Below are 25,164 nucleotides of genomic sequence, written 5' to 3' on the forward strand. Positions count from 1 at the left end.
ATGCGTATCACCTCTCATGTCTAATCTTCTTCCACATGTTCATCTCACTATACATTAACTGCCTGAGTGAGAGCCCACTGAGCGCCTCCAAGCAGCTCTGGTGTCCTACACTTATTACAAATTGCAGAATGCTAAGCTAGTTCTCAATGAATCTGAGAACCAGTGTGCTGGACTACCAGTCACTAGAAGCCATTGAATATCATTTTCTCTTTCCCCCACAGTTCACATTCACATGGTGATTTCTACTGTGTTTAGTGTTAACACTGTATCATAAATAATACTTCTGTTTTGTTTTGTTTTTATTGTAAGTCATTTTCTACCAAGTGTCTTTTTAAGGCAGGTTAAGATAAAGTTTGTTTGTTTGCTTTTCTCAACTATGAAGTTTTCTCATATAAATTTGTCTTGTTTTCGTAATCTTGCTGGCTTTGTAAATCCTAAACTTTAGCAGTTCCTTTTCATATGGAGTCTTCTCTGAAGGCTTCTAGCAAACTTCCCTTTCCTTCAGTTTCAAAACAAACCGACACGCCACTGTTGATGTCTGATTCTGCAACTACTACACCTGTGAACCTGTGAATCAACCTTACTCTTTCCGGGCCTCAGTTTCTTCATTTATGAAATGGGACCATGCCTGCCACTTTGGATGGCCATGGGAACTGAGATTAAATAATGCATGTGGACAGTTCATCAGGGAGGTGGCACCAGTCAGTGCCTTGCAATGCTGGCTGTTACTGTCTGCATTCACTTAAACCAACCTCACAGGTATTACATATCCCTCTGGGATTGGAGGCGATTCCCTTTTAACACTTTTGAAACGCATTTTAGAGGAAACCCCGAGTTCAGACACAGACACTGCATCGAATAGCCTTGTGCTATGCCCCTAAGACGTGAGGGAGAAGCGACATTTCTATAAGAACCAGGCCTGGAGTTGTCTGTGTCCTTTTCATCTATTTACTTTGCAGCCTTTGCTGTGAGCCTACTGTGTGCTCACATAAGACCCATTCAGGTTCAAACCAAATAGGGTCCTGGCATTGAAATGGAGAAGTGAACAGGGAGTATCGTCCCTAACCAAGAAACTATCTGCAATTGATACCCACCGGCAAAGAAAACAAAACAAAACTGGTTTTCTCTAGTGGAATATCACTGGGTAGATTAACCACATTCTGGAGCAGGCCCCATGCCCCGGAGTAATTAACCAACAAAATGAACTCAGTGATCAATTAAAAAACAACACTAATGACAACGTTTTCTCTAATTTTGTTTTGTTTGGACTTTTTAAAAAATTGCTATTCTTTTACCTGTTTATTTTGTTCTCTCTCTCTCTCTGTGTATGTGTGTGTGTGTTTCTTTTTTGTACTTTGTTTTTAAGAAAACACTAAGTAATGTGAGTAGGGAGATGAGGAGGATCTGAGAAGAAGTAGAAGAGGGAAAACATGAAAAAATATATTGCATGAAAAATATTTGAATAAAAAACTAAAAAGAAGATGGAGGGGGAAGAGGACCTCACCTATCAGTGGACTTGGAGAGGGGAATGGGAGGAGATGAGGGAGGGAAGGTAGGATTGGAAGAGAATGAGGGAGGAGGCTATAGCTGGTATACAAAGTGAATAAACTGTAATTAATAAAAAAATAAAAATTTAATTAAAAAGAAGGAATTTGACATCAGATAAAAAAAATTGTCATAGCATCTCTTTACTTATGTAAGAACACATATTTCACCATGAAAAAAAAATAAAACTCTAGTTAAATAAATAAGATAAAACATAGGTCTAAATAACTGAATAAAATGTACTTTTACTATTTCCTGTTAATTTCTGTATTCACAGTATCATAGTGTTAGAAGTTATTACAAATACATTAAACTGATAAAAGAGTACGAGCCTTAACTGTGCACAGTAGTTCATAACTGTGATTTTAGCAAAGGCAGAAGATCTTGATTATAAAATCAGCTTGGGCTGTGTAGCAAGGCCCTGTATCAATGAGCAAGCAAGTGAACAGACACGCCGGCAATCAAAGCAGTTTCCAGACAGGCAGATGATGGTCCCACATACAGAAGTACAGATGGATTGGGTAGACACTGGGTGTAAAAGAAGGGAAGAACAGGGCTCAGCCTTTGGCACAGTGAGCTTGAGAAGCCACAAAGATGCCAGGTATTTGCCCAAGGATGATCTCAGGGACTAGATCTATTCGTACACATGTAGAGCTAAGTGTGTCTGAGACTCAAGCCCTTGTCTTCTCCATCCAAACCCTCTCTACCCAGGAAATCTCAATTGCATAAATGTATTTACATTTTTCTTCATGGTTCCCAAGCATGGTTTCATGAATCTCCTGACTTTTTCATGTTGATAGTTAATTGTAGCAGGAGTCTGAAAGTACATTATTAAAACAAAACAAAACAAAACAAAACAAAAAACTTTAGAAATGAAAAACAAACCAGCCAGTCTCTTGGCTTTTTCTGAAGAAAAAGAAAAAAGATAAATGGATAGATGGAACATAAAATGAAGGGGTGTGGGGCTGGAGAGATGGTTGAGAAGTTGAGAGAACTTGTTGTCCTTGCAAAAGATCTGGGTGTGGTTCCCAGCGCTCACAGAGTGGCTCACAACCACCTATAACTCCAGTTCTAGAGGATCTGAACCCTTCTTTGGACCTCTGCTGGCATAAGGCATGCCTATGGCTCTCATACATATGTGCAAGCAAAACAGTTGTACACATAAAAAGAAAAAGAGAAGAATAAGGTTTTGGGGTGTGGCTGAGACCTTTACTCAAATGAGGACTTCAGGGTAGAAGGCTTTGTGCCTTCCCTAGGGACACTCAGGTGGACAAGAACTAGAATTACAGTATCTTCATCCCTACAAGTCTCCCTTCCCCCCAAAGAGTACAAATTCTATGGGCAGTCCCTTACTAGAACCATTTGGCAAATGTCTAAACAAAGCAGATTTTGTTGTTTGTCTTCACAGAGAGGGGTCATCTTCACAGTCTTCCTTTTGTCTAAAAGGAAGAGTTAGTTCGCAGAGTTAGTTTGCTTGTCAGAGTTAGCAGGGTTTCTCGTGTCAGGAAGCACACATGCTTTAAGCCAGCATGCCACAGAGTGCCTTATTGTGTCCACTCCCTTGCATGAGCATCTTAGCACAGCTGACATGTCCATTTGCCACGGAGCAACAGCTGGCCCCTGGGCTGTCAATGTGGCTGCTGTTCCAGGTAGCAGCTGCTGTTTACCTACCAGGTAGATGGCCTTGGAGGAGAAACATGTTGGCAAGGCTACTGCTTTAGGAATTTCTTGGCTATCACACAGTGGACTTGGTGTTGGATGGCCCTCTTCAGTGTGTCTCATGTCCCTTCTTATTGAGTTAGTGCTCTCAATTTGAGACAATTAAAAAGAACTTCAGACAAAAGGATACGGTTATGTAGTTACTTCACTGGGGCTCAATGCTGATTTCATTCACTGTTTCAGCAATAACAAGTCGAGTGGCAGCCAATTAATTAAATCACATCACCATAGGAATTAGGTTTAAATCATGTTCCTGGGATTACCAGCACATTTAGTCATTACTGAGAAGGCAGCGTTTGTGCATGCCCGACGTGTCATGTTTATCCCAGAATGACTTGTTCTTTTCATCTATGGCTCTCAGCTGTCATCCCATGTCTGGAGAGTGTGGCTGCAAGCCGGGCTGGTCTGGGCTGTACTGTAATGAAACATGCTCTCCTGGGTTCTATGGGGAAGCTTGCCAACAGATCTGCAGCTGCCAAAACGGAGCCGACTGTGACAGTGTGACTGGAAGGTGCGCCTGTGCTCCAGGATTCAAAGTGAGTAACTCAGGCTCTGGAGGCAGGAGGAGGGTGCAGTGCGGAGCATTCCAACAGCGCAGTTTACTCGGGCTGCCGTGAAGTATGGTGAATGTGATTAAGCCATTCACAGCATTTACCGGGCAAAGAACTATCTGAGATAAGTCACTTCAACAGTCCAGTGATGACTGAGAGCCGTCAAGGTGTCATTAATGTTTTTAATGTCCCTAATGTTAGAACACACCAGGAAGCATGATCATAATAAATATTCTTCATGTAGTTGTTTTATTCTGCCCGATAGGCAACAGAGAAATAGCTTTTCCATACGGTTGTTATTAGTTATTATATTCAAGTTTCTGTTAAGATTCCACAAAATTTAAAGACACAGCACTCACCACGTATATGTTTATGATATATTTTCACTCTACAGTCAGTAGCATACAATTTTGAGATCCCTTTGAGAGTCTAGATTCTGTCAATGTACCTGTACAACAAGACAGTCTAATTATTCCTGTGGTCCCTACTACTTCTTAGCTATTGAAAGGGAGAAGTGGTAACTGAGATTTATTTCCTCCCCTTATAAAGAAGATGCCATTGAACTCTGAAGAGTGTTGATGGTCATGTCAGGGCACGTAATGTAGAAAGAATAGGTCATAAAGTCACAGGGCCAATAGGACTTTTCCAGAGTTTTCTGATCAGCGTCACAATTCCCTGGCTGACCCCTGAATTAATTTTCACTTAAGAGTCTAGCTCACCTTTGTAGCTCAGTTCTGTGTTTAATGCCCTCTGTTGGCTAAATTGAATCATACCACTGGCTGAGTGTTGCTTTGATTCAACCATTAACAACATTACATATTATTCAAGGGGGCTCGTGAAAAGAAACGGTGTGCGGTTTGTTTATATTTTTGTTTACAATGATTTTATCGCTATAGTTTACCGTTACCTATCTACTTGTGTAACCAAGGGAGAAACCTTATTTTGGTGTTCTGTTATGAAAACAAAGCTAAAAAAGTTGGCAGGCTCATTTTGGAAAGTGGGGGGAAGGTCCTATTTCATATTTTATCATAAACATGGGCCAGCCAGTATTGTACTTGAATCTCTATAATTGTATATAGGAATGGTATCACAGAAACTTTCAAAAATATAGTGTTAAAATTAGAGAGAAAGCATAGATTAGCATTGTCAAGCTATATTTTTGTCTGTGCTGGCATGGTTTCAGTTGGCAAAAATAAAAAAGTACCCTGCATTTTGCTGTTTGTGCTCATCTAGGGAGCTGACTGCTCTACTCCCTGTCCTCTGGGAAGCTATGGGATAAACTGTTCTTCTCGCTGCGGCTGTAAAAACGATGCTGCCTGTTCTCCTGTGGACGGATCTTGTATCTGTAGGGCAGGTAAGAGTATGTACATAAATCATTTCAGTCCTGGTCCTGTCACCTACTGGAGTCACTGGAATTACATCCCGATGAGGGCTGTAGCTCTAAATTCACTAAAATCAGTGTGACCTCAGCAGCCCTCCTTCTTCCTCAGTCCAGAAAACAAACTCATATTCGGTCCTCTCTGAAGTTGCTGTCAGCTTTCAAAGTTGGAATCCAGAATTTTGGGAAGGGTAAACAAACAGACATGTCTATGGCCCCCAAAGGATCAACTTGGAGTCATGACAGGAAATTCAGCCAGCACAGATTTTATGTGTGGCCTAGAATGTGTCCTCCATAGATGCGGCCAGGATCTTGGAAACACATTTTTCATGGTTAAATCCTATTGCTTCAAAGATGGGGTTATTTCTTTTTCCAAGAACAAGCCTTCTACTTCCTCTCACATAAACAGACAAAGCTTATAATTCTACACTGAGCATCAAAGCCCATTAAAGGTGACCTCTCTCCACATCCCTTCCAGGAGCCCAGGGGTGCTTCTCCGTGTTGGCATCCCTGGCCGATCACATGGCACAGTTGGCTGCTGTTTGGTTTCTGTGGGGTTCCTTTTTATTTCTGGTGGAGGCCTATTGCGGCAGAGCCAAGGCCTTCTGCCACTGTGAGGACTGGGACTGGGCAGCACTGTTATGCCTCTCCAAGATGCCTCCACAGGGAGACGTGTCTTGGAAGGGCTCAGCAAAGCTCCCTGTCACCCTTGTTTTCTCACACACTCTGCCATTCTCATCATGCAGGCTGGCACGGGGTGGACTGTTCCATCCGCTGCCCCAGCGGCACATGGGGCTTTGGCTGTAACCTAACATGTCAGTGCCTCAATGGTGGTGCTTGCCACACCCTGGATGGGACCTGCACCTGTGCTCCTGGATGGCGAGGAAAGAAATGTGAACTTCCCTGCCAGGTATGTCTGCTCTGGGTAGCCATGGCTGGACGACTGTGCAGGAGAGCTGACTTCTTTGGATAGGTTTTTTGTTTTGGTTTGTTTTGTTTCCTGACTGAAGGTGTAGGTGTGTGACTCAGTCTTCCGTAACTATTATGAGCATAGAAGTGGACTGAGGCTTGGAAAGACATAGAGTGGAAATCAGTTAGGCGGGCTTTAAAGAATGCCTCCTTCTTTCCTTTTACCCCTGTGCCGATTGCCCAGCCCCCACTCCAGCATTTTCTGTTTCTTATACACTCATCTCTTGGTGACAGCCAGGCAGCGGCACTGGTCAAACACCCAGTGTATTCCCGTCAACTCTCCACATATTTTGTTTCCATTATAATGGAAATCTGCAGGCTTTGGGGTGGGAAGTGACAGGGTTTCTGAAAAGGGGGCGGTGGCTGGTGTCACAGAGATGTGCATTGAAGTGGTGAAAGAAGTTTTGGAAACAGCTTTGGTTAATGTAAATATTTCTGGAGGCACAGGAGTCTCCTCAGCACTCACTCCCTTTCCTTGACCTAATTTGGAGACATGCGTCATTAGATGTTCTCCTCTGTAGCTGCTGCAGGCTGGCTGAGGGCGAAGTGGGGAGGGAATCCCATAGTAACCTGTTGTAGGCTTGCTTTCCAAAGCGCCTGACTGGTTTCTTTTCCTATTTGCATCATGCTTTCTTCTTGAGCCATCACGCATTCTATCAGCGGTGGTGGTATGTTCGCTTCCCCCAGGACATCATCAGATAGCAATGTGAACCCCTGAATTGGGCCATTTCAGAGACAGGGTTTCCTCAGGGCATCTTTTGCCTCTTCTGGGCTTCCTTCGTGTTAAGAACAACCCACTTCCCAACGGAGAAAAGATTCCTGCCCTGCATTACTCTGTGCTCCCCTACCCTCTGTGAGTTAGGCTAGCTTTGTTGTCTCTGTTCAGACCAATGAACAGATTACCAATGCTTGGAGCTGGGCTCTTATGACATCCTTTACTTCCTCATTATGGGCAAACTGGAAACCCCGGTGCAAGCTGTCTATGGTTCTGCATCAGACGTGTTAGTAACTCAGGGAGTCGGATGGTTCAGTGGCTTCTGTGATAAGAGCTAACTGCTGTGCAATGCTGTCAAACATTAGCAGAGCCTAGTAAGTGGGTTAGTTGGTTTCTTTGCTTACGAAATTCTAGACAAATGATTACATATCTAACACTCGGTGCCTAGTAATGCTGTTTCCATAGCCCCACGCTCAGTCGCTGGGCTGTCTTCCCCATTGTTTGGGTGATACAAGGAGGTTTGTAGTCCCCCACACCAGTTCCAAGGTTCTGGAAAAAAAAAATAAGTTTTCTTTCCAAACAAGAACATTTCCATTTCTTCTTCAATTGGTCATGCCCATCCACCACGTCTCTTCTTGGACTACTCAACAGTAGCATGTACATGAAGGGGCAGATGAGGAGGCTCCCAGGGTAATGGGTATTTACAGTCTTGAATCATACAGTTTAGAATCTTTCCTGGGAAGGAAGATAGAGAAAATTACAGTAGATTTCAGTTTTCTTTACTATGTTATGTATTCCATTGACAACAGCTTATGGAAATGAACTTAATTCAATTATATATATATACATATACATACATATATATACATAAATACATATACACATATATATCATATAACACCTATGTATGTATATACATATCATCTATCTAATCTATTTATTGTGTGTGCACACATGTCTGCGCATGTGTGTGCGTGTGTGTGTGTGTGTGTGTGTGTGTGTGTGTGTGTGTATCTTTTTATGTGGACAAAGACCTCACTTTCCTCTAAGAAATGAATTATAGGGAACATTGAACTATGTTGGTAAGAATAATTAGGAACAAATGAACAACATATTTTTTATGAGTTGTGGTAGTGATAAGAAAAGGCTCTTTCGCCAACTGGCATGCTTACGTTTGTCATATGTATGCATAGATTCATGTTGGCATGACTGGTTTCACCATGCACATCACCCAGCTATCATATCAGGCATAAGCTAGAGTTGAGGTGATTTTAAAATGCTGCCTCCTCAAGCTTGTATTTTGCATCATGGAGAGAGGTGATATGATGCATGCTCCTAAGAAACACGTCAGGGCCGTTATCGTGTGGTGTCCTGAGAATACCTAGGTTTGTCATGCTGGCTTTGACATTCTCTCACTTGCAGGATGGCACGTACGGGCTGAACTGTGCGGAGCGCTGTGACTGCAGCCATGCAGACGGCTGCCACCCTACCACAGGCCACTGCCGATGCCTCCCTGGATGGTCAGGTAAGTGCTTAGGGCCAGTTCAGTATCTACTAGTGTTGTTTGCTCCTTTAAAGAAATAAACACAGGTCAATTCTTCAGAAAAAAAAATGCAGTAAAGTCCCAAGCAAGTGGACACTTTTTTTTTTTTGTCCATGAAATGTTAAATGTTGGGTGTGATTAATCAGTTGCCCAGGGCAGTCAGTTCCATCAAGCTTACATGCAAGGTCCAGTATTGAGATAAAAGAAAAATACATTCCTAGACTATAATTAGAATCAGTATAGAAATAAAACTATTAACTACTGCTAATACGGCTCATATACAAATATTGAATCTCTCAGAAATAAAAGTTTAAAAGTGTTATCTTTCTTAAAATTAATTTTGAGTCATGACTAATTCATGTTATAACTGGGCACAAAATCTCTAACCGCAGGGTAGAAATTCCTCCTTATTTATATGGCTTCATGATTTCAGCTAGGAATTTTGTCAGGCGAGCAGCGGTCCCGGAAGAAGAATGTTTTTACTCATGATGTACAGGTTTGCTTGGACATTTGGTGCCATCTTCAAAGACCATAGTAAATCATGAGCAAGAGCATTGCTTTTCTTGCAGGACAACTTTGTCTTCCCAGCAGCAATATCTGAACATTTCTGTATTCCCACCAACACATCTGTCTTTCTGGTGACATCCATCTCTGTGATATGAAGTGGTACCCTTTGAAGTTTTAGCTTTGTACTCTTAGGAGCCACCCTGTGCATTTATTGGCCATCTGTAAATCTTCTTATAGAAATATCTATTCATATCTTTCATTAATTTTTAGCTGAGTTGTTTTTTTTTGTTTTTGTTTTTGTTTTTTTGCTATCTTCATAGTGTTCTTCGGAGCAGAAGTTTTTATTGTGATAGTCTCCCTCGCCCAACTTTAAATTTTTGTTTCCTTGTGCTCTTTGATATCAATTCCAAGATTTCTTAGAATTGATACAATACAACAAGAAATTGAAAGCTATCTACACACTCCCCACTCTGGTGCCTAATACAAGAAATTTATTTTTGTATTGTCTTATAAAGGTCTTTTTATATAACTTTTATGCTTAGGTTTTTTAGTCAGGCAAACTATTTTATAACCAGTGGGCCCAGCACAGTTTTTTGAAAACTATTCTTCTCCTTGTTGAATGTCTTAACGTTTTTTTCTTGCCAGAAGTCAATTTCCCATAGATGTGAAGTTTATTTCTGGATGTTCTAGTCAATCCCATTGGTCTTTTATGTTTCTCCTCATACCGGCATAATTCTTCCTCAATTATAACAGCTTTGTAAGAACTTTTTAAATTGGGAGAAAGGTGAACATTCCAGTCTTGCTCCCTTTTATGGTTGCCTCAGCCATGCAGGATCCCTTGAATTTCCATATGGCTTTTAGCATTAGTACATTAGTCTTTACAAATAAGCAAGATGGAAACTTAATGGAGTTTAGCTGATAGGTTAATTTGGGAAACACCAGAATCTTCAGATTCACAAATATGGCCCATCACAAGCAACCCCTTTGAGGGGATCTGTTGGCCCTTTAGAATTTGCTGAGAACTTCTTTGGTTATGGAGAGAAGAAAGCAGGGTTGAAATATCATGTGTTAGTGTCTGAGAGCCCCCCTGTCAAATAGGCCAAGCTGGTACAATGACTTCATCGGCTGTTAGTATGAGTGACTCATGGACTCCCAGTCTCTGTCCTTGTAGTTCCTTATTGACTTGTGAACTTGGCTTTACAGTATGACAGTCCACCTTTCTATGTCCCTGTCACCTCACCATCACTGATGTTGACCCTGAATCATGTCAGGCATCAAATGACATCCGTGATTTCACCAGGGCTTTTGAGTTTTGCAAAAACAGACAGACCAGCATTAAAATCTCAGGGAGGCAAAATAGCAATTTTAATCTGGTAAATGCAGAGTGATCCTAACAGAGAGGCCACATTACCGGATGTGGAACCTACTCTACCAAATCTACTTTCGCCTTATAAATACATAGATAGTGGGATGTGTCCCTAGACATACCAGTCACACCTTGAGTGTCAACCTGCTCTGATGATGTAGAACCAGGCTGCGAAAGGCTCACCCTAGTACACATGAGAAAAACAAGACATGAGTTGGCTTAAAGCCAGTCAGAAAATGTGTTCCTGGCATTCCACAGTCTGGGTCATGGGGTAAGACAAATTATCCCCCATCTGGCCTTAGACCTACCAGGCTCCTGTGGGAATGCATTAGCTTTGCCACATAATGTGATCTTATAATCCCCTGCCCATCTGTGACCAGTCTGCTTCCTGCTTCCTGCCTCATGGTTCTCTCTCTCTCTCTGCCCTGTCTCTTCGTTTTGTAGCCTGTACTTATGTCTCTATTGCTCTCAGGCCAGCCCTATAGTCCCAAGGCCTCATTTCTCTGGGTCTTCCATGGGAGTGGGTGTGTAAATAGCTTTCACTCTTTGAGTCTGCCAAGAGAGGTTGTTCCCCTACACTCACAGAGCACATTTGGTACAAGAGAACATATGTGGGGGGGAAAAAGACAGTTTCAGAAAGTTTGGAAACACATCACATTCAGAATGAGAGTTGGATTACTTTTTCTAAACAGAAAGAACAGCGTCTGTGTACTATTTACACAGGATGCCATTCATTGTCAGCCATGAACAGACTCACGTTTTCTTCACTGATAAGTTTTAAATTTTTCACATCAAGAAGGAGGTTTTGTTTCTCACCAAGGAGCCAGTTTTCAGCCAAGTCATTGCCACAAACCCAAGGAAGCATGTGAGTCAGTCTCCTTTCTTCTTCGTTGCTGAGTCTGCTCTGGGTGACATGTTAAGGATCTCTTGCTGGAGAGGGTACAGTCTGATGTAACAGGAAATTGTCTTCAGTGAACTGCAACTCGGGGTCTAGGCTTTTCTCCTGACCACAGTAACAAAAAGTGGTACAAAGTATTCAGCCAATGAGGACACAGGCGGAGGTGGCCACGAAGGGGATTGGATGCCGAGGAGAGGACATCAGCATACATAGACTGAGTGGTGTTGCCACAGCTTCGAAGGAAGCCTGGTTTCTTAACCTGGAGTCATCATCACTCAGAACTCTGTGGTGCTGTCTCAGGTTCATATCTTCCTAAAGGAACTGAGCTTTTTTTTTAAAAAAAAAAATATTAAATAAATGAAGGTTTATTGGCAACAGCAAGGGAGGGGGAAGAGAGAGAGAACAGGAAGAGGGGAAGGAGGGAAAGGGCAAAAGGGGCAACAGAATCAATATGTCTCTATTTTATAGTGAACGGCTTCTGGGAGAGTAGACCCACTCCTAGGTAGAGGGCAGGGTATGGCAGCCACGCCCTGCAGCAGCTAGAGACTTTAGCACATATTAAGCCATTTTAGTATAAGTTAGAGTTAGGTCAGATAAGCTTTAAAAATACTAACTGTAAGACAGGAGTGAGTGGCATATGTCTATGATTCAAGAATTCAATAGTCTGAGGATTGCAGGAGGATTTCTGCAATCTCAAGGCTGGAGTTGTCTATATGGTGAATTTGACACCATTCTGGATTACCCAGAAAGGTAATTGGGAGAAAGGTACCAGCTCGTGCTATAAATCTTGCTGGTGTGAAGCCTAAGGTTTCTTACGGCTGTCATTATATTTCATTGCTTATCTTCAGATTTTCCTGACTCCCAGCAGCCAGCTGGAAGCCTCCTCCCTAAGTTCTTAACATAGCGGAAGGTGCTATGAGAGACTTTTTAGTTATGCTCCAGCTTCTCTCTTTGATGTCTCCTGGATATCTCCCAGGGGCTGAAATCAGAACTGAGATTTTTTTTAAACAGGGCCCTAGTCTATGGTTCTTGACCAGGAGAAGGAGGATATTGTCAGCTCAAGTGATATAACTTGAATGTGTATATACGTAATAACAATTAAATAAAAAGAAGCTATGAGTTTGAGAGGGAGCAAGCAAGGATGAAAGAAATGGAAGGGGAAATGACATTATTATATATAATTTCCTTTTTAATGGAGAAAAATAGGTCTACAGATGTTAGCATGTTTTAGCAAGGTAGAAAATGTAATACTGTGAAAGTTAACGTAAACTCAAAGTGCATTCAATATTCCGACTTATCTTTCTAAAGTTAATGTACCATTAAGAAAAAAAGGAAATGCACATTTACTATGTGTAGATTTTAAAACCTTAGTTTATTGACATTTTCAGTCAACAATTTTTTTTATTGGAAAGAAACAGACCTCATGAGAAAGCTGGGGAAAATAAAATGCCGTTGTAGCTGGAATATATATATATTTTTTAATTCCTTAGTATTTCTAGGGCCAGTGCTACTGTGTCAGACCATCAAGGATATGTCTTGGGCTTTGTACACAATATACACCCTGCATAGGTATGTATGTACAAAGACATCCCACACAGTTATAAACTGAAACTAGCTTTTCAGAAATGATTCAGTAATGTGTGTGTGTGTGTGTGTGTGTGTGTGTGTGTGTTGTGCACAGTTTTCCAGCATAGTACTGGAGTGTCTTAACAAAGTTTTATGAAGGCTTCATAAAGTATTTCCTGAGAACAGTAGAAACAGGTTGATGCGTCTTCCTTTCTGCTCTGGATTCAGTCAGCCACAAGCACCTAGTCACTGAGTATTACAGTTAATTGCCATTTAATTCCAGCTGTCTGAAAACATGTGTGGTCTGTGGCCAGGTTCCCAGCTCTGGCCAAGATCAATGTCACCTGGGAACTCTTTCCACTTGCATGTTTCCAGTCACACCATCCAGCACCTATTGAATGGGAATTTGGAGGGTAGAACAGAAAAAGGAGGAAGGGTGAGAAAAGGAGGAAGCCTTCCCCAGTCCATAAATTGTTTTGTGTGTGTGTACAAATTTTGAAAAGATTTGAAAATCTCTCAGGATGCTCTCCTTGGCACCTGGGGTGAGCTGCATGTCTGCCAGCAGCACTTGTCTAGAATACTCCCTGCACAGCATTACCTGGTGAGCCTTTCTGTCATTTCCAAAGTTACCTCTGTAGCCCAGACGGTAGCATTCTCCAGTCTGTTTAATGAAATCTGGTACATCTGATCTTCCTAATTATTGATTATCGGGCCCAAGCACCATTTTTTTTTTTTTTTGAAGGAAGCTTCACAGTGGTAGCAAGAGAAAAGGGAATGCTTAAAGATGCCTTTGTACTAGAACAAGAAAATTGAATACTGAACTGGTGGAAAGAGGATTAACATCCCATCAGCCCTTGCACCCCTTGTGTAAGTGGGTGGGATGGGCAAGATATGACGTGACAGGGAGACACGAACAGCAGAATGGAATCAGAGCTGAATCACTCACCTGAGGTTAGCCAGGAGTGGGACACTTGAAAAGAGAACCCCACAGGCATGTTGATGACAAGCAAGCAGCTTTTTCATGGCCCTCAGGAAGCAGAACTAGGCAGCTTTTCTTTCCCAAACATCCACTGTGACTGCTGGTGAAAATGAAAACAGCCTTCAGGGACCTATCTATCTTACTGTAGCTCTCTGGCACCTTATCACCTCAGTGATGCCTTAAGAGTTATCCTGAGAGGCTTGAGAGGCTGGCGTCTCAGCACATAAATGGGAATCCAAGGTAGAGTCAATAGCTACATAAAAGGGCTTAATCAACATACAAGTGCACAATTAACCTCAAATGCAAATGACTCACGTCTGGACCTTCTGGTCTTGAACACACACACTGAGAGAGAAGAGAGTAGGTATCTGTCTGTTTGTCCCTTAGTTGACGGACAAAAGGCTGAGTCTCTGAAGTGAGAATGGCTACAGAAAAGCCCCCAGCTTTACTGCTCTGCCCTGTAGCCTGCTGTAGGCTTTCACCCAGAGCTGTGCCAAGAAAGGCAGTGCTTGCTAGCATGTTTGTCTTGCAACTACAGATGGGAAACTCCCTAATTTCTATGACAGAGAGAGATTTTTTGTCAACACCCAATGAAAAGGTGTGATTTATCAATGACAGTCGAGCGTCTCTATGTTCTTTGCTGACATGGTGGCAGGACACTAGGAGTGAAGAGAGAAACTAGTGCCAAGTTCTTCCCTGTTCTGTCAGGACAGAGGTGGCACACTGGTGAATACTTGCCTATACTGTTTGTGCCAACACTTTGAGGATGATGCTGGGGACTGGGAAATTAGCGAATTCACTACTAGCCACTAAGGTTCTTCTCCTATGCTCTCCTACACCAATTATTATTAACAAAATCTCGTATTACTCTAATGCGTGCTTAATAGTTTGCCACCCAGGGTCAAGACGTTGAACCAAAATCACTTTTTTTATCTTCCAGTATCCCAGATGTTACAGTATTGTCGAAAGGAGTATAAATGAGACAAGGATTTGGGGCTGTATCTTTGAGAGGGGAAATAATGGCATCCCAGATGATTATTTACTACACTCTTGCAATCACAAATGCCCAGGGAATGCCAGTTTCACATTGAGGCCCCTGGCTTAACGCATCAGGCATTAAATGCATGAACATTTCTTTAGTGCTGCTTAGCTGAAGTTTATCACGGTCATTCTGCCATTGCCTAGCAACTTGAGAAGGCTCTCAATGGGCTCTTTGTCCCCAGTCCTGGCAAAAACAGTCCTTTGCAGATCTCCTTATCAGCATTGGACAATTTATCAGGAAGAAGTGCTTCCACTGAACGAAACTGCCTGCAAATCTGAACCTACTCTCTCTTCCCATCTGCCCCTTCTCCTCCTCCCTCAATATTTTAGGAATCATTTCCTGAAGCAACTAGTTTCTAAGTTATTAATCTGTTCTTTGGGGGACATAACAAAGACATTGTCTTAGGGTATCTCATTATTTTTCTATTTTCCTTTAGTTGGGGTAGTAGTTCCCAGCCCACAAACGTTTGCCTTCCTGATTCAGGAAGGAAAGGGTGCTTGCACACATGAGGACTTCTTGCTCTGGCTTCTGTCCTCTCAGGCCCCCCCATTCAGGGCAAGTGTGCTCCTGGTGCTCACTGGCCCACACTCTCTCTGCAAACACCCTCACAGACACAGTGAAGGCATCCCCTCTCTTAACCTAGGTACATCAGCACCCAGAGCCAAGCACTCCACTCCATGTGTGTTAGTTCCTGGACAGGGCAGCCAGGCTCTCTCGCTGTCACAGCTGACGTGATGAGTTGCTTTGGATAGGCTAAGGAACACAGAAACTTTCCACCTGCATCTTCTCCATCTGACTAGCATTTTTCTTATCTTGTGGTTGGTTTTCTTCGGTGCCTTCTCATTTTTTTTCTCACCTTTCACCTCAATAATCTCAACCCGTCGTCATCTAACTTTTGGTCTTCAGGACTCATCTTTACACACCATTATCGCCTCTCCTGTAAAATGCAAATTTATCTAGGCCACCCCTCATTTGGTCTCTGCTAACATGGTATGGCAGGTGGGGAGAAAGGGTGGGAGACATATGGGATGATGACATTCTCCTTCCACAAGATGGTGCTCTTAGCTATTCTCCAAGGATTCCTCCACACGCTTGACTTGACTATTTTTGGTTCCTAAGTTCCAGATGTTCCCAACTTTGGGAATCCCTGAAGGATCTCTGCATACTTCTCAGGACTCTCCATCTTGTAGTTGTTCCCTTAGCCTAGAACTGTCTTCCCTCTTTCGTTGATCACTGGACAGAGCTGCGGTGCAGCTTGGGCTTTATACGCTGGTGTTAACTTCTTTTGGAGACTATCTCACCCACAAGCCAGCACTGGCCAGACTCTTAGAAGGCATATTGACTTAAATTATTTTTCATCTTTGGCAAGTAAGGAAATAAAAATATGTTTCTTAGAGCTCTATCAAAGCCGGCAAATGTGAGAGCAACAGAAATGATGAGACTATGGGGGTGTTAAAGCAAACTCACAGCTCTTTCAATGCCTCTTTATCTTGGAGCATGTCTCATTGCAGGGCTGTCCTTATACAGCTCACACCCCAACCTGACACCAGGATGTGAGCAAAGAAACACTTAGCCAGGACCTGAGTCAGGCACTGTAACAAAATGTAACAAAATGATGGGTCAATCACATGAAACATGGCCTTCCTTTCGTTCTCTCTTTCTCTCTTTCCTTCTTTTCCCCAATGGATCTCCTTGCTATCCCATGTTGCTTTTCACTTACCAGAAAAAAATTACCTTGATAAAGTTGGTCCTAACAGATAGGTGTGCTATCAAGCTGGAGAAATCTCTTGAGGGGAGAAGAATCAAATACCACGCATAGGATGACTTAATTTAGATCTGACCTTCAGTCATTTTCGGTAACTAGCTCTGTGTGCCTATCCACAAGTCATGATAACCTACAATCTTGAAAGCCAGTGTGATGGTTATTCTTGGTTGTCAACTTGACAACATCTGGAATGAACTAAAACCCAAGTGGCTGGTGCACCTATTTTTTTCTTAATGAAATCATTTCAAGTGAGAAGACCCACTTTTATTATGGACCCTATTTATTTTGTGTACAAAAGTGTAGTCAATCTTGAATAAAGTTTTATTAGCCTCTGGGGGTGGGGGGGGAGACATGGAAGAAGGGAGAGCTTGCTCTTTGCCTGCTTGCCCTTGCTCTCACCAGCAAGCTCATTTCTTCACTGGCGTTAGAGCCTGCTTCTTTGGGATGAATGTGTATTCATCCAGCTTTGTGAACTGAACAATTGGATTCTTGTACTTTCTGCTAGGAGACAGCCACTGTGAGAATAGCTGGAACAAAACCTGTAAGCCATTCTAATAAATACACACACATCAGAGATTTGTTATACATATATAATACACACATAACATATCATAGAATGATATATGATTCTATCAGTTCTCTTTCCCCGAGAGAATCCTAATCCAGCTAATATATACTTTTAACTGGAAGTGTACTCCATCTCATTATGGCTGAATTTTAGTGTTATAAAGTTTGATCAATAGTTGATAAGGTAAGTCACCGTAAATGGCGAAGTCTCACCCCTTAAGCCACACTACACATAAAAAAAAAGTATTAAGAAATCAGAACTAGTTTTCAGGATGATTATAAGGTTAGATGGGTGATTATGCAGGCTCAATTTCCTCAGGCTTCTCATTGAGATTAGCCTGAATGGCTCTGGGTCAAAATGCCCAGGGACGTCTGAATCTATGAAGCAGGTGGCCTCTTACTAACTTGGCTGTCACACAGGAGCCCTGCCTTACAGTGAAGATGGAAAACCTGAGTTCCTATTGAGAGGGACGCCCCAGGCAGGTTACCCTCGTTAGTATTTTCTTCAGACACAAAACAAAAGCTTACATTTTCAGCTTGCTCCTGAGCTCACGGCTGCTCTGAATGTCTGATTGGTCCTGTGAGGTATTAGGTATTGGTTTAAAAATAATCCATTGAGGCTCCATGACTGAAGCCTCACACCCAGTGAGTGTAGAACTTGCAAATATTTCTCAGCTTCCCAAAAGACCTTGAAAAGGAAGATATGTGAGAACACAAGAAAGAACATAGGGCCCACATTTTATTTACTTATCCTGTAAGGGATGTTTAGACCCTAATCAGTCTTATATCCACAAGTAGTTTCCTCTGGAATAAAAGTCTGTTCCTAACCTGAATTGGACACAATGGGGTTGTGCCTCCTTGGCCAGCTTTTGCCATGCTAAGGACTTTCTGGAAGATGGACACAGGGTCAGGAACAAGCAGAGATCTATTATTTTGCAGAAATAGCTTTATACCAGCTGGTGACATGCTTGTGGTCATTTACAATGACTTCCATGTTAGGCTCAGGGCCCAGTAACTTTTGGGGGTTGGGGATGTCAAATGTGGTGCGACCTGCCTGGCATCCTCCAGGGAGGGTCGCTGTGAGCTCTCGGGAACACTGGACTGAGTGTGTCCTCAGGGCACTCTTACTCGGTGTGGGCCCAGCAGTCACGGGTACAGCTCTAGTTAGAACTTTTTCCTCCGCAGGTGAAGGTCTCTGAGAATTACCACATAACAAAGGGATCCCCCTTGTAATTCAAAGACGAACTGATGAAGCTTTCCTGCTCCTCCAGTAATGCCTGCCTTTATTTTCATTCTCAGAGACTTAGTTTCCTCTAGGTCCCTGTTTATAGGTTCACGACTGATTTAGGGTATCTTTACTTCCCAAATAAAACGTTAAGTAGCTCCGTATAATTTCATAATCGTGATCTAGAACAAAAGTACGTAGATGGCATTGGCGGGGATGTTCTGCTTCTATCTGTCCAAGGTGACATCAACATTTTAAGGATGAAGGTCGTGACGTGACACATGAGTGCATCAGCTTACCCCAGCACAACAGATCTTTGAAATATTTTAGGATTGTGTTTGCCATTCCCCAGTAGGGCTTTCTTCATATGAAAGAATTTAATCATTCCAAGCTTTGTCTGATTATTGTACACTCTGATCATTTCTCTGTGAAAACAAAGAGTGGGGAGGGGGGAGTAGAGCATCAATAGTATATATATGTATATATATATTTATAAATTTTACCTTAAAGAGACAGAGCCCTGGGGCTTCCTATTGCTTTCCTCAACTGTGTAGGAGGGAGTCCTGGGTTACTAGATAACATTAGGTATGTGTGTGTGATGACAGCTGGATGTGAGCCTGGTGTCCTCTCTGCACGTTGTTGTCTGCGGTCCTTGCTTTTACACCGTTCTTGATCCCTGTGATTGTATTGGCACCCACAGTGCACCTCGCTCACCCCTGCCTTGTGTGTGATGTTCCAGGTGTGCACTGTGACAGCGTGTGCGCCGAGGGGCGCTGGGGCCCTAACTGCTCGCTGCCCTGCTACTGTAAAAACGGGGCTTCGTGTTCCCCCGACGACGGCATCTGTGAATGTGCACCTGGATTTCGAGGCACCACTTGCCAGAGAAGTAAGTGTCTCCTCGGTGATGGTTTCTGGCCCCATTTTTCCTGGGAGTTATGTACAGAACCATCTCTTAGTTTCTAATGGCGTTGTATAGCTGTCAAGGGCAGGGGAGTCATTCAAGAACTGTCCTCAAATAACACTCCCCTCAAGAACTTTGTTCTTCTCAGCCTCTAGGACTAACTTAACAGATGGGGCGCTTAACCCTTTCTTCTTAGTCATGATTCATTACCTCATTGGCACCATCGTCAGGCTACGATTCTTATTTCTTCCTTAGTGTGTGCAAATGGCGATCCAGAAATCCACTGACCTGTAAATATTTTATTCGGCAATTTGGCATCAGCTTCACCTCAATTACCGGAAGTCAACATCAGCCAAGCCTTGAGGCAATCACACATCTCACTAGTAATCTGAAAGTCAATGCTGTGGGGAAAGCAGAATTGAAAGTTAAAAATGGGGACTGTTGGCACTGTTCCCAAGAAGCCTCCGATTAAAAAATGATTTGTAACATTTTACTAATTCTTTTGGTAATGAAGTCAGAAAAGAATATGTGACCGCTCATAACATACACTGTTGTAATTTCTCAAATCAATTGCTTTTTCCACCAAAAAGTTCAATGCAATCAGTCATTCTACATTTAAATCCAAATAAAGTCTTTGGAAGCATCCAAATATGTAGAGTTCTGTTTACCCACTCTCTCTAATCATAATTAGCCTGTAGTTTTTGAAAGACAAAGATATTAAATTTTGAATGTTTATCATTTTTTTGTCAATCTTGGTTCTTAAAGTCAACAAATGAGTTTGGTAATACTTAATTGAAATATTAATATTTAGAGTGTGATTTTTTTTTTTTTGGTTCCTTATTTGTTCAGCAAAAAGTCTTTGAGCCTCTGGTCTAGGACGAGCTTTGAGCCAACCACAGGAAGATAGAGTAGTCAGCTGAGACATTGCCTAGCTGAAGGGAAATTCATAGTTTAGTGGCTTCTTTCCTTGTTAAAAGCTGCCCTTCTTGTTCCATGCCTGAAAAATTCTCATTATCTTTTTTCTTTTTTAAGTTTTCTCATTTCTCCATTTTAAGTAGACCTCTGTGTGGAACAGGAGATAAACCCAACTCAGAAACCTAACTACGAGTTTCCGTTCTATTTGCAGTCTGCTCCCCGGGTTTTTATGGGCATCGCTGTAGCCAGACGTGCCCACAGTGTGTGCACAGCAGCGGCCCCTGCCACCACATCACAGGCCTGTGCGACTGCTTGCCCGGATTCACGGGTGCCCTGTGCAATGAAGGTAAGTACCCGAGCAGCCTGGAGAGTCCGGGGGTGGGTGGGGGAGGGCTGGAGATCAAGCTTCCTGAGGTCTGCTCTCAGACTTCCCCAAGGCCACACGTCCCGCTATCATCAGCTCTAGGTAAAGGGCTGATGACACAAACATTGGAAGCACTGCCTTGTCACAAAGCTCTCGGGGCCCTTGGCTGTGTCCTATGGTTTCATCGGAACCATCCCCATCGTGAAAAGCTGGTGTGGGAAATCATTGTGACTCCCTGAGTGACTCTCGGAGTCAGATTTCTACACACACCACAGTGACTTTTTGAGACGCCAGGATGAAGCCTTTGGCCTCCTGTGTTGGTAAAAATAAGCCCACCTTGGATTAGGGTTTGTGCTCTCTCAAGCTGAGCCAGTCAGGCAGGCAGTGGGCAGCTGCGTGTGACCCCCAAAATTGTTTCCTGTTTTCAGGGTTCTGTGAGGCGGGTTCCAACTATTGCTGACTAAACTTCGGTTTATTCGCAGTGTGTCCCAGTGGCAGATTTGGGAAAAACTGTGCAGGCGTTTGCAGCTGCACCAACAATGGCACCTGCAACCCCATCGACAGATCCTGTCAGTGCTACCCAGGTTGGATTGGCAGTGACTGCTCCCAGCGTAAGTCTTGTTGGAGAACAGCCGATTGAGTTCTAATGTCTTAGTGTTGAATGCTGTGAGTTTATGTGACCAGGAAAGAATACATATGACCATCCCCATTTATGAAATGTATTGTAATTTTTAAACTAAGAGCTTGGTGCGACGGCCTATGAATATCTACCAATGGATGTGGCTCTTTGGGAAAAACCTAAATTTGTAAAATTTTTTCTTATTCAATATTCAATGACTAATCCTCCATTGATTTATATTTATATGTATATTAATAAATGTATATATATATATATATGTGGTTGGCTAGTCATTGATTATATAACAAGGCTTCATGTAGCCATGGCTGGTCTCAAACTTATTATGAAGTCTAAGATGACCTTGAACTTCTGCTCTCTTTGCCTCCATCTCCTGGGTGCTGGAATTACAGATGTACACAGCCGTACTTGGTTTTATTCAGTGCTAGGAACTGAACCCCAGAGCTTCAGGGGTGCTAAGCAAGCACAGTCCCAACTGAGCTACATCTCATTCCTATTATAATTGATCTAAAACAAAAATAGATGTACTTAGAGATCTATTTCTCGTCATGTATTCGTCTGAACATTTAATTATGGGACTATGAAGAAGTAGAATCAAAGTGACGTAGAAACTTTCTAAGCTCCTGGACACACTGACTCTTTTACTGCAGCTCACATCTTGTCCTCTGCCATGGCTTCTCCAGGTGCCTTTCATACTGCTCTTCAGATGAACAGTATAACCCTAAGAGGAATTATGTCGGTGATTTTAGATGTCTTGTGCCATGAAAAGACAGTGACCAGCAGCCAAACCATCTATCTATCTATCTATCTATCTATCTATCTATCTATCTATCTATCTATCTATCTGTATGTTTGTCTGCCCTTCTTTTCTTCATTACAGCTTTCATGACCCATGCTCACTTCACATTAAAACCAACATGGTACACATATAATAGGTCAAGGAATGAGTCCTATTCTACATGGCAGTTTGCTGGCCATTGAATTCAGACTCTAGCATTTTATAATCAATCTATAAATACTAATTAGTGAGGAATATATCTTTGTCTGAATGTTAGTTTTGTTTTCAGTCATTTAGGCTGTCTCTCATTTATGAGATGAAAAAGCCTTTGGTAAGAGGAATGTTTGTTGTTATAGATAATTTTATAGTATGTGTTTTCATCTATTTGGGGGTGGAATTTCAGAAGCAATTGCCATCTATTCAAATCTGTGAGCTGCAGGCTTCTGACCGACTCAGGTTGGCACAGGAACAGGTTGAGAAATAGGTACCGAAAATGAACGACACAGCCTAGGAGAGAAAACAAAGACCCGATGTCATTGCTGGAACATGATTAGTATAATTTGCTCCTTTAAAATGTCTTCTTTATTTTGGAAGTTGGTCACTTCCTCATTTGGAGGAGGAATGTGCTGGAAGGAACAAAAATGGGAACAGCACTGTGAATGGAGACAATAGCATGGCCTGTCCCCATAATCACTCCAGAGGAAACTGATTTATTTGGCAAGCCTTGCTTCTCCTGGGGATCATTGGTTTCATTGATTCCCTATGGTCTCTGTGGACCCATCTTAATATTTCTTCTTGGCTGGTTATCGGCTAGTTTCAAAGGAGGAAAGTCCTTCACCATGCAAGCAGAGATTTTGAAAATTAATGGAGTGCATTTAAAAGGGCAGGTGTCCTTGGCAAAACGACTATCGAAAGCCTTATCTCTATACTTATCTTTGGAAATGGACTTTGAACGATCTTTATTTCCAGCCTTTGATCACAACCAACATGGGGAATAAAGCCTGTTGCAAGTGGCCAACTTTGAAAATTATGTTCCGGGGCAAAAGATAGTTCATGAAAGTTTACTAAGCATCATTCGAAGTCGTTTTCTTGGGGCTAGAGATAGTTTTGTGTGGTTTCCAGCTCTTGCCGAATCCTGAGGGTCAGAGTTTGGACCCTAGAGCCTTCTAAACAGGGCGAGGGGGGTGTTCAATGACACTTGTGCCCTCTGCTGATATCCACGCAGACATAGGTGTGCATACCTGCACATATATTACACGGACACTCACAGAGACACATAAACACAGCTAAAACAAGGAAATGTACAAAGGAAATTGGGTAGAAAAAGACAAATTGGATTTATGCTCTTTTTTTTTTTAGAAGCAGGTTTTGAGGGTAGAGAGTTCTATATGCAGCATGGGGGGGGCAGGGAATGGGCATTTTAGCCTCACTGTGGAGCCTCAGGGGGAAGCCATACTTCAGATACCAAATAATGACTATCACCGGGAATCCGTGTGACCTTGGACAAGATCCCTTTCCCCACTAATGAACCAAAACTTCCTCACCTGTAAAATAAGGAAACACACACACACACACACACACACACACACACACACACACATCCTAATATTCCTGAGGTCCAGAACAGTGCCAGGTACACGGTAGATGTCATTGGTTTAACAACTGAATCTTTAAGAGTAATTCTTGCTCCCTCAAGTTCTTCTGAAGCTGTTAATGTGTGTCTGTGTCAGTAACGATGGTAGCTACTGCGACCAGCTTTGCCCTGTGGGGTTAGCGTGGAATTTTGCATCTGAAGTGAATTGTGAGCACACTGTCTCTATTGCTGGTGTTAACCCAACACATAGAAAGAGGCTGGGAGAATGTTCTGTTTGGTGCTGACCTGGGGACTCCAACTCATGTCTCCGCACTTGCTTGGTTTCAGCCTGTCCGCCCGCCCACTGGGGTCCGAACTGCATCCACACCTGCAACTGCCACAATGGAGCCTTCTGCAGCGCCTACGATGGGGAGTGTAAATGCACTCCCGGATGGACGGGGCTCTACTGTACTCAGAGTAAGCCAGGGGCCTTTGGAGGGGAGCCGCACCCACGGAGGAAAGAGCCTCCCTGTCTGTGTGCATCAGGTTAGCTCAGTGAGGGCTTCTTCCAAGCCCATGTCACCTACTCCATGGCCTCTAGGGAGCTACCTTCGTCCGAGTGCTTGAGAAGTCCCACATTCCAGGTACCCCTCGGCTAGTTTATGTTAGGACCAACTCCAAGTGCCTGGGCCCCACCCCACAGGGTCTGATTCAGCGTGCCTGGACCAGGAACTGTGAATTTGCCTTTCTGTTCCTTGGAGGTAATATCAGCTCAGGATCACGTTTTTAAAACTATTCCTTCGGTTCTTACTCCTAGCTTGTATCTCATACTGCAACACCTTGTAGAGCAAAAACATTGTGGAGCAGTGCCCTATTGCTTCCAGCTGAACGAAGGAGACACACAAGGAAGACATTTATTATGGATATTATCAATAGTAACATAACTTCAAAGGATGACCATGTTGAGGAAAAGAGATGAGTTAGAAAGTAGGTAATTCCTGTCTAGTACTAACTTGTAAGAATAATAGAGAAGAGATGGAAGAAGACTTCTAGAAATTTCTAGCAGTAGGGATGGCTATTGACCTAAGAGTTGAAAGACATAATTGTCAAGGACAAATTTGAAAGCTATTCTCCAAGGATTGTGCATCCATAAAGATGTTTGAGCTCCTTAGGGCTACTTTAAACAGAGGACCCTTGTTAAGTGGACAGAGCATGACGCAGTGATACATACATGGGTCTGGCCCTGCCTGACATCCGGCCACTTAGCAGCTGTGTGACTCGGAATAATGAGGGCTTCGTTCCTATCTGTAGCATGGGAAGACCCACCTCTGAATTTTTAGGCCACCAAAGACCAAATGACAGAATGAATGTAAACAATCCAGCGCAGAGTGGGCACCAAACACATGTATGATGTGGGAGGAGTCACTGGGTGATGGCGTCTGAGATCTGAGTGCCATTTCTGCTGAAAATTCGAGCTTTCCTTAAATGGCAAAATAAAAGGCGTGCACAATATTTGGAAGCAGCTGACGAATCTGCCTGTACTAAAGCTTTCATTGTGCCTGAAGCACTCTTGCAGAGCAGCTGCTGACCTGTGGAAGCCTGTGTGTGTGTGTGTCCTGCCCCAGGCTCTGGTGGTGTTGGCCTTAGAAGCTGTGCGGCAG

General features: G+C 42.8%; 1 protein-coding gene across 1 annotated transcript in view; it reads left to right on the forward strand.

The window, feature by feature from the left end:
• Positions 1 to 25,164, forward strand: part of Megf10 (multiple EGF like domains 10) — a 151,551-nt gene that overhangs the window by 108,621 nt on the left and 17,766 nt on the right. Inside the window, exons 10-17 of the mRNA XM_055622807.1 lie at positions 3,626 to 3,800; positions 5,049 to 5,169; positions 5,940 to 6,103; positions 8,300 to 8,402; positions 19,075 to 19,221; positions 20,363 to 20,497; positions 20,998 to 21,126; positions 23,852 to 23,980. Coding sequence (XP_055478782.1) covers positions 3,626 to 3,800; positions 5,049 to 5,169; positions 5,940 to 6,103; positions 8,300 to 8,402; positions 19,075 to 19,221; positions 20,363 to 20,497; positions 20,998 to 21,126; positions 23,852 to 23,980 — 1,103 coding nt within the window. The remainder of the gene's footprint in view (positions 1 to 3,625; positions 3,801 to 5,048; positions 5,170 to 5,939; positions 6,104 to 8,299; positions 8,403 to 19,074; positions 19,222 to 20,362; positions 20,498 to 20,997; positions 21,127 to 23,851; positions 23,981 to 25,164) is intronic.

This window comes from Psammomys obesus, unplaced genomic scaffold, assembly GCF_907164565.1.
Source record: "Psammomys obesus unplaced genomic scaffold, mPsaObe1.curated_primary_1811, whole genome shotgun sequence".
In the NCBI taxonomy this organism is placed as follows: domain Eukaryota; kingdom Metazoa; phylum Chordata; class Mammalia; order Rodentia; family Muridae; genus Psammomys; species Psammomys obesus.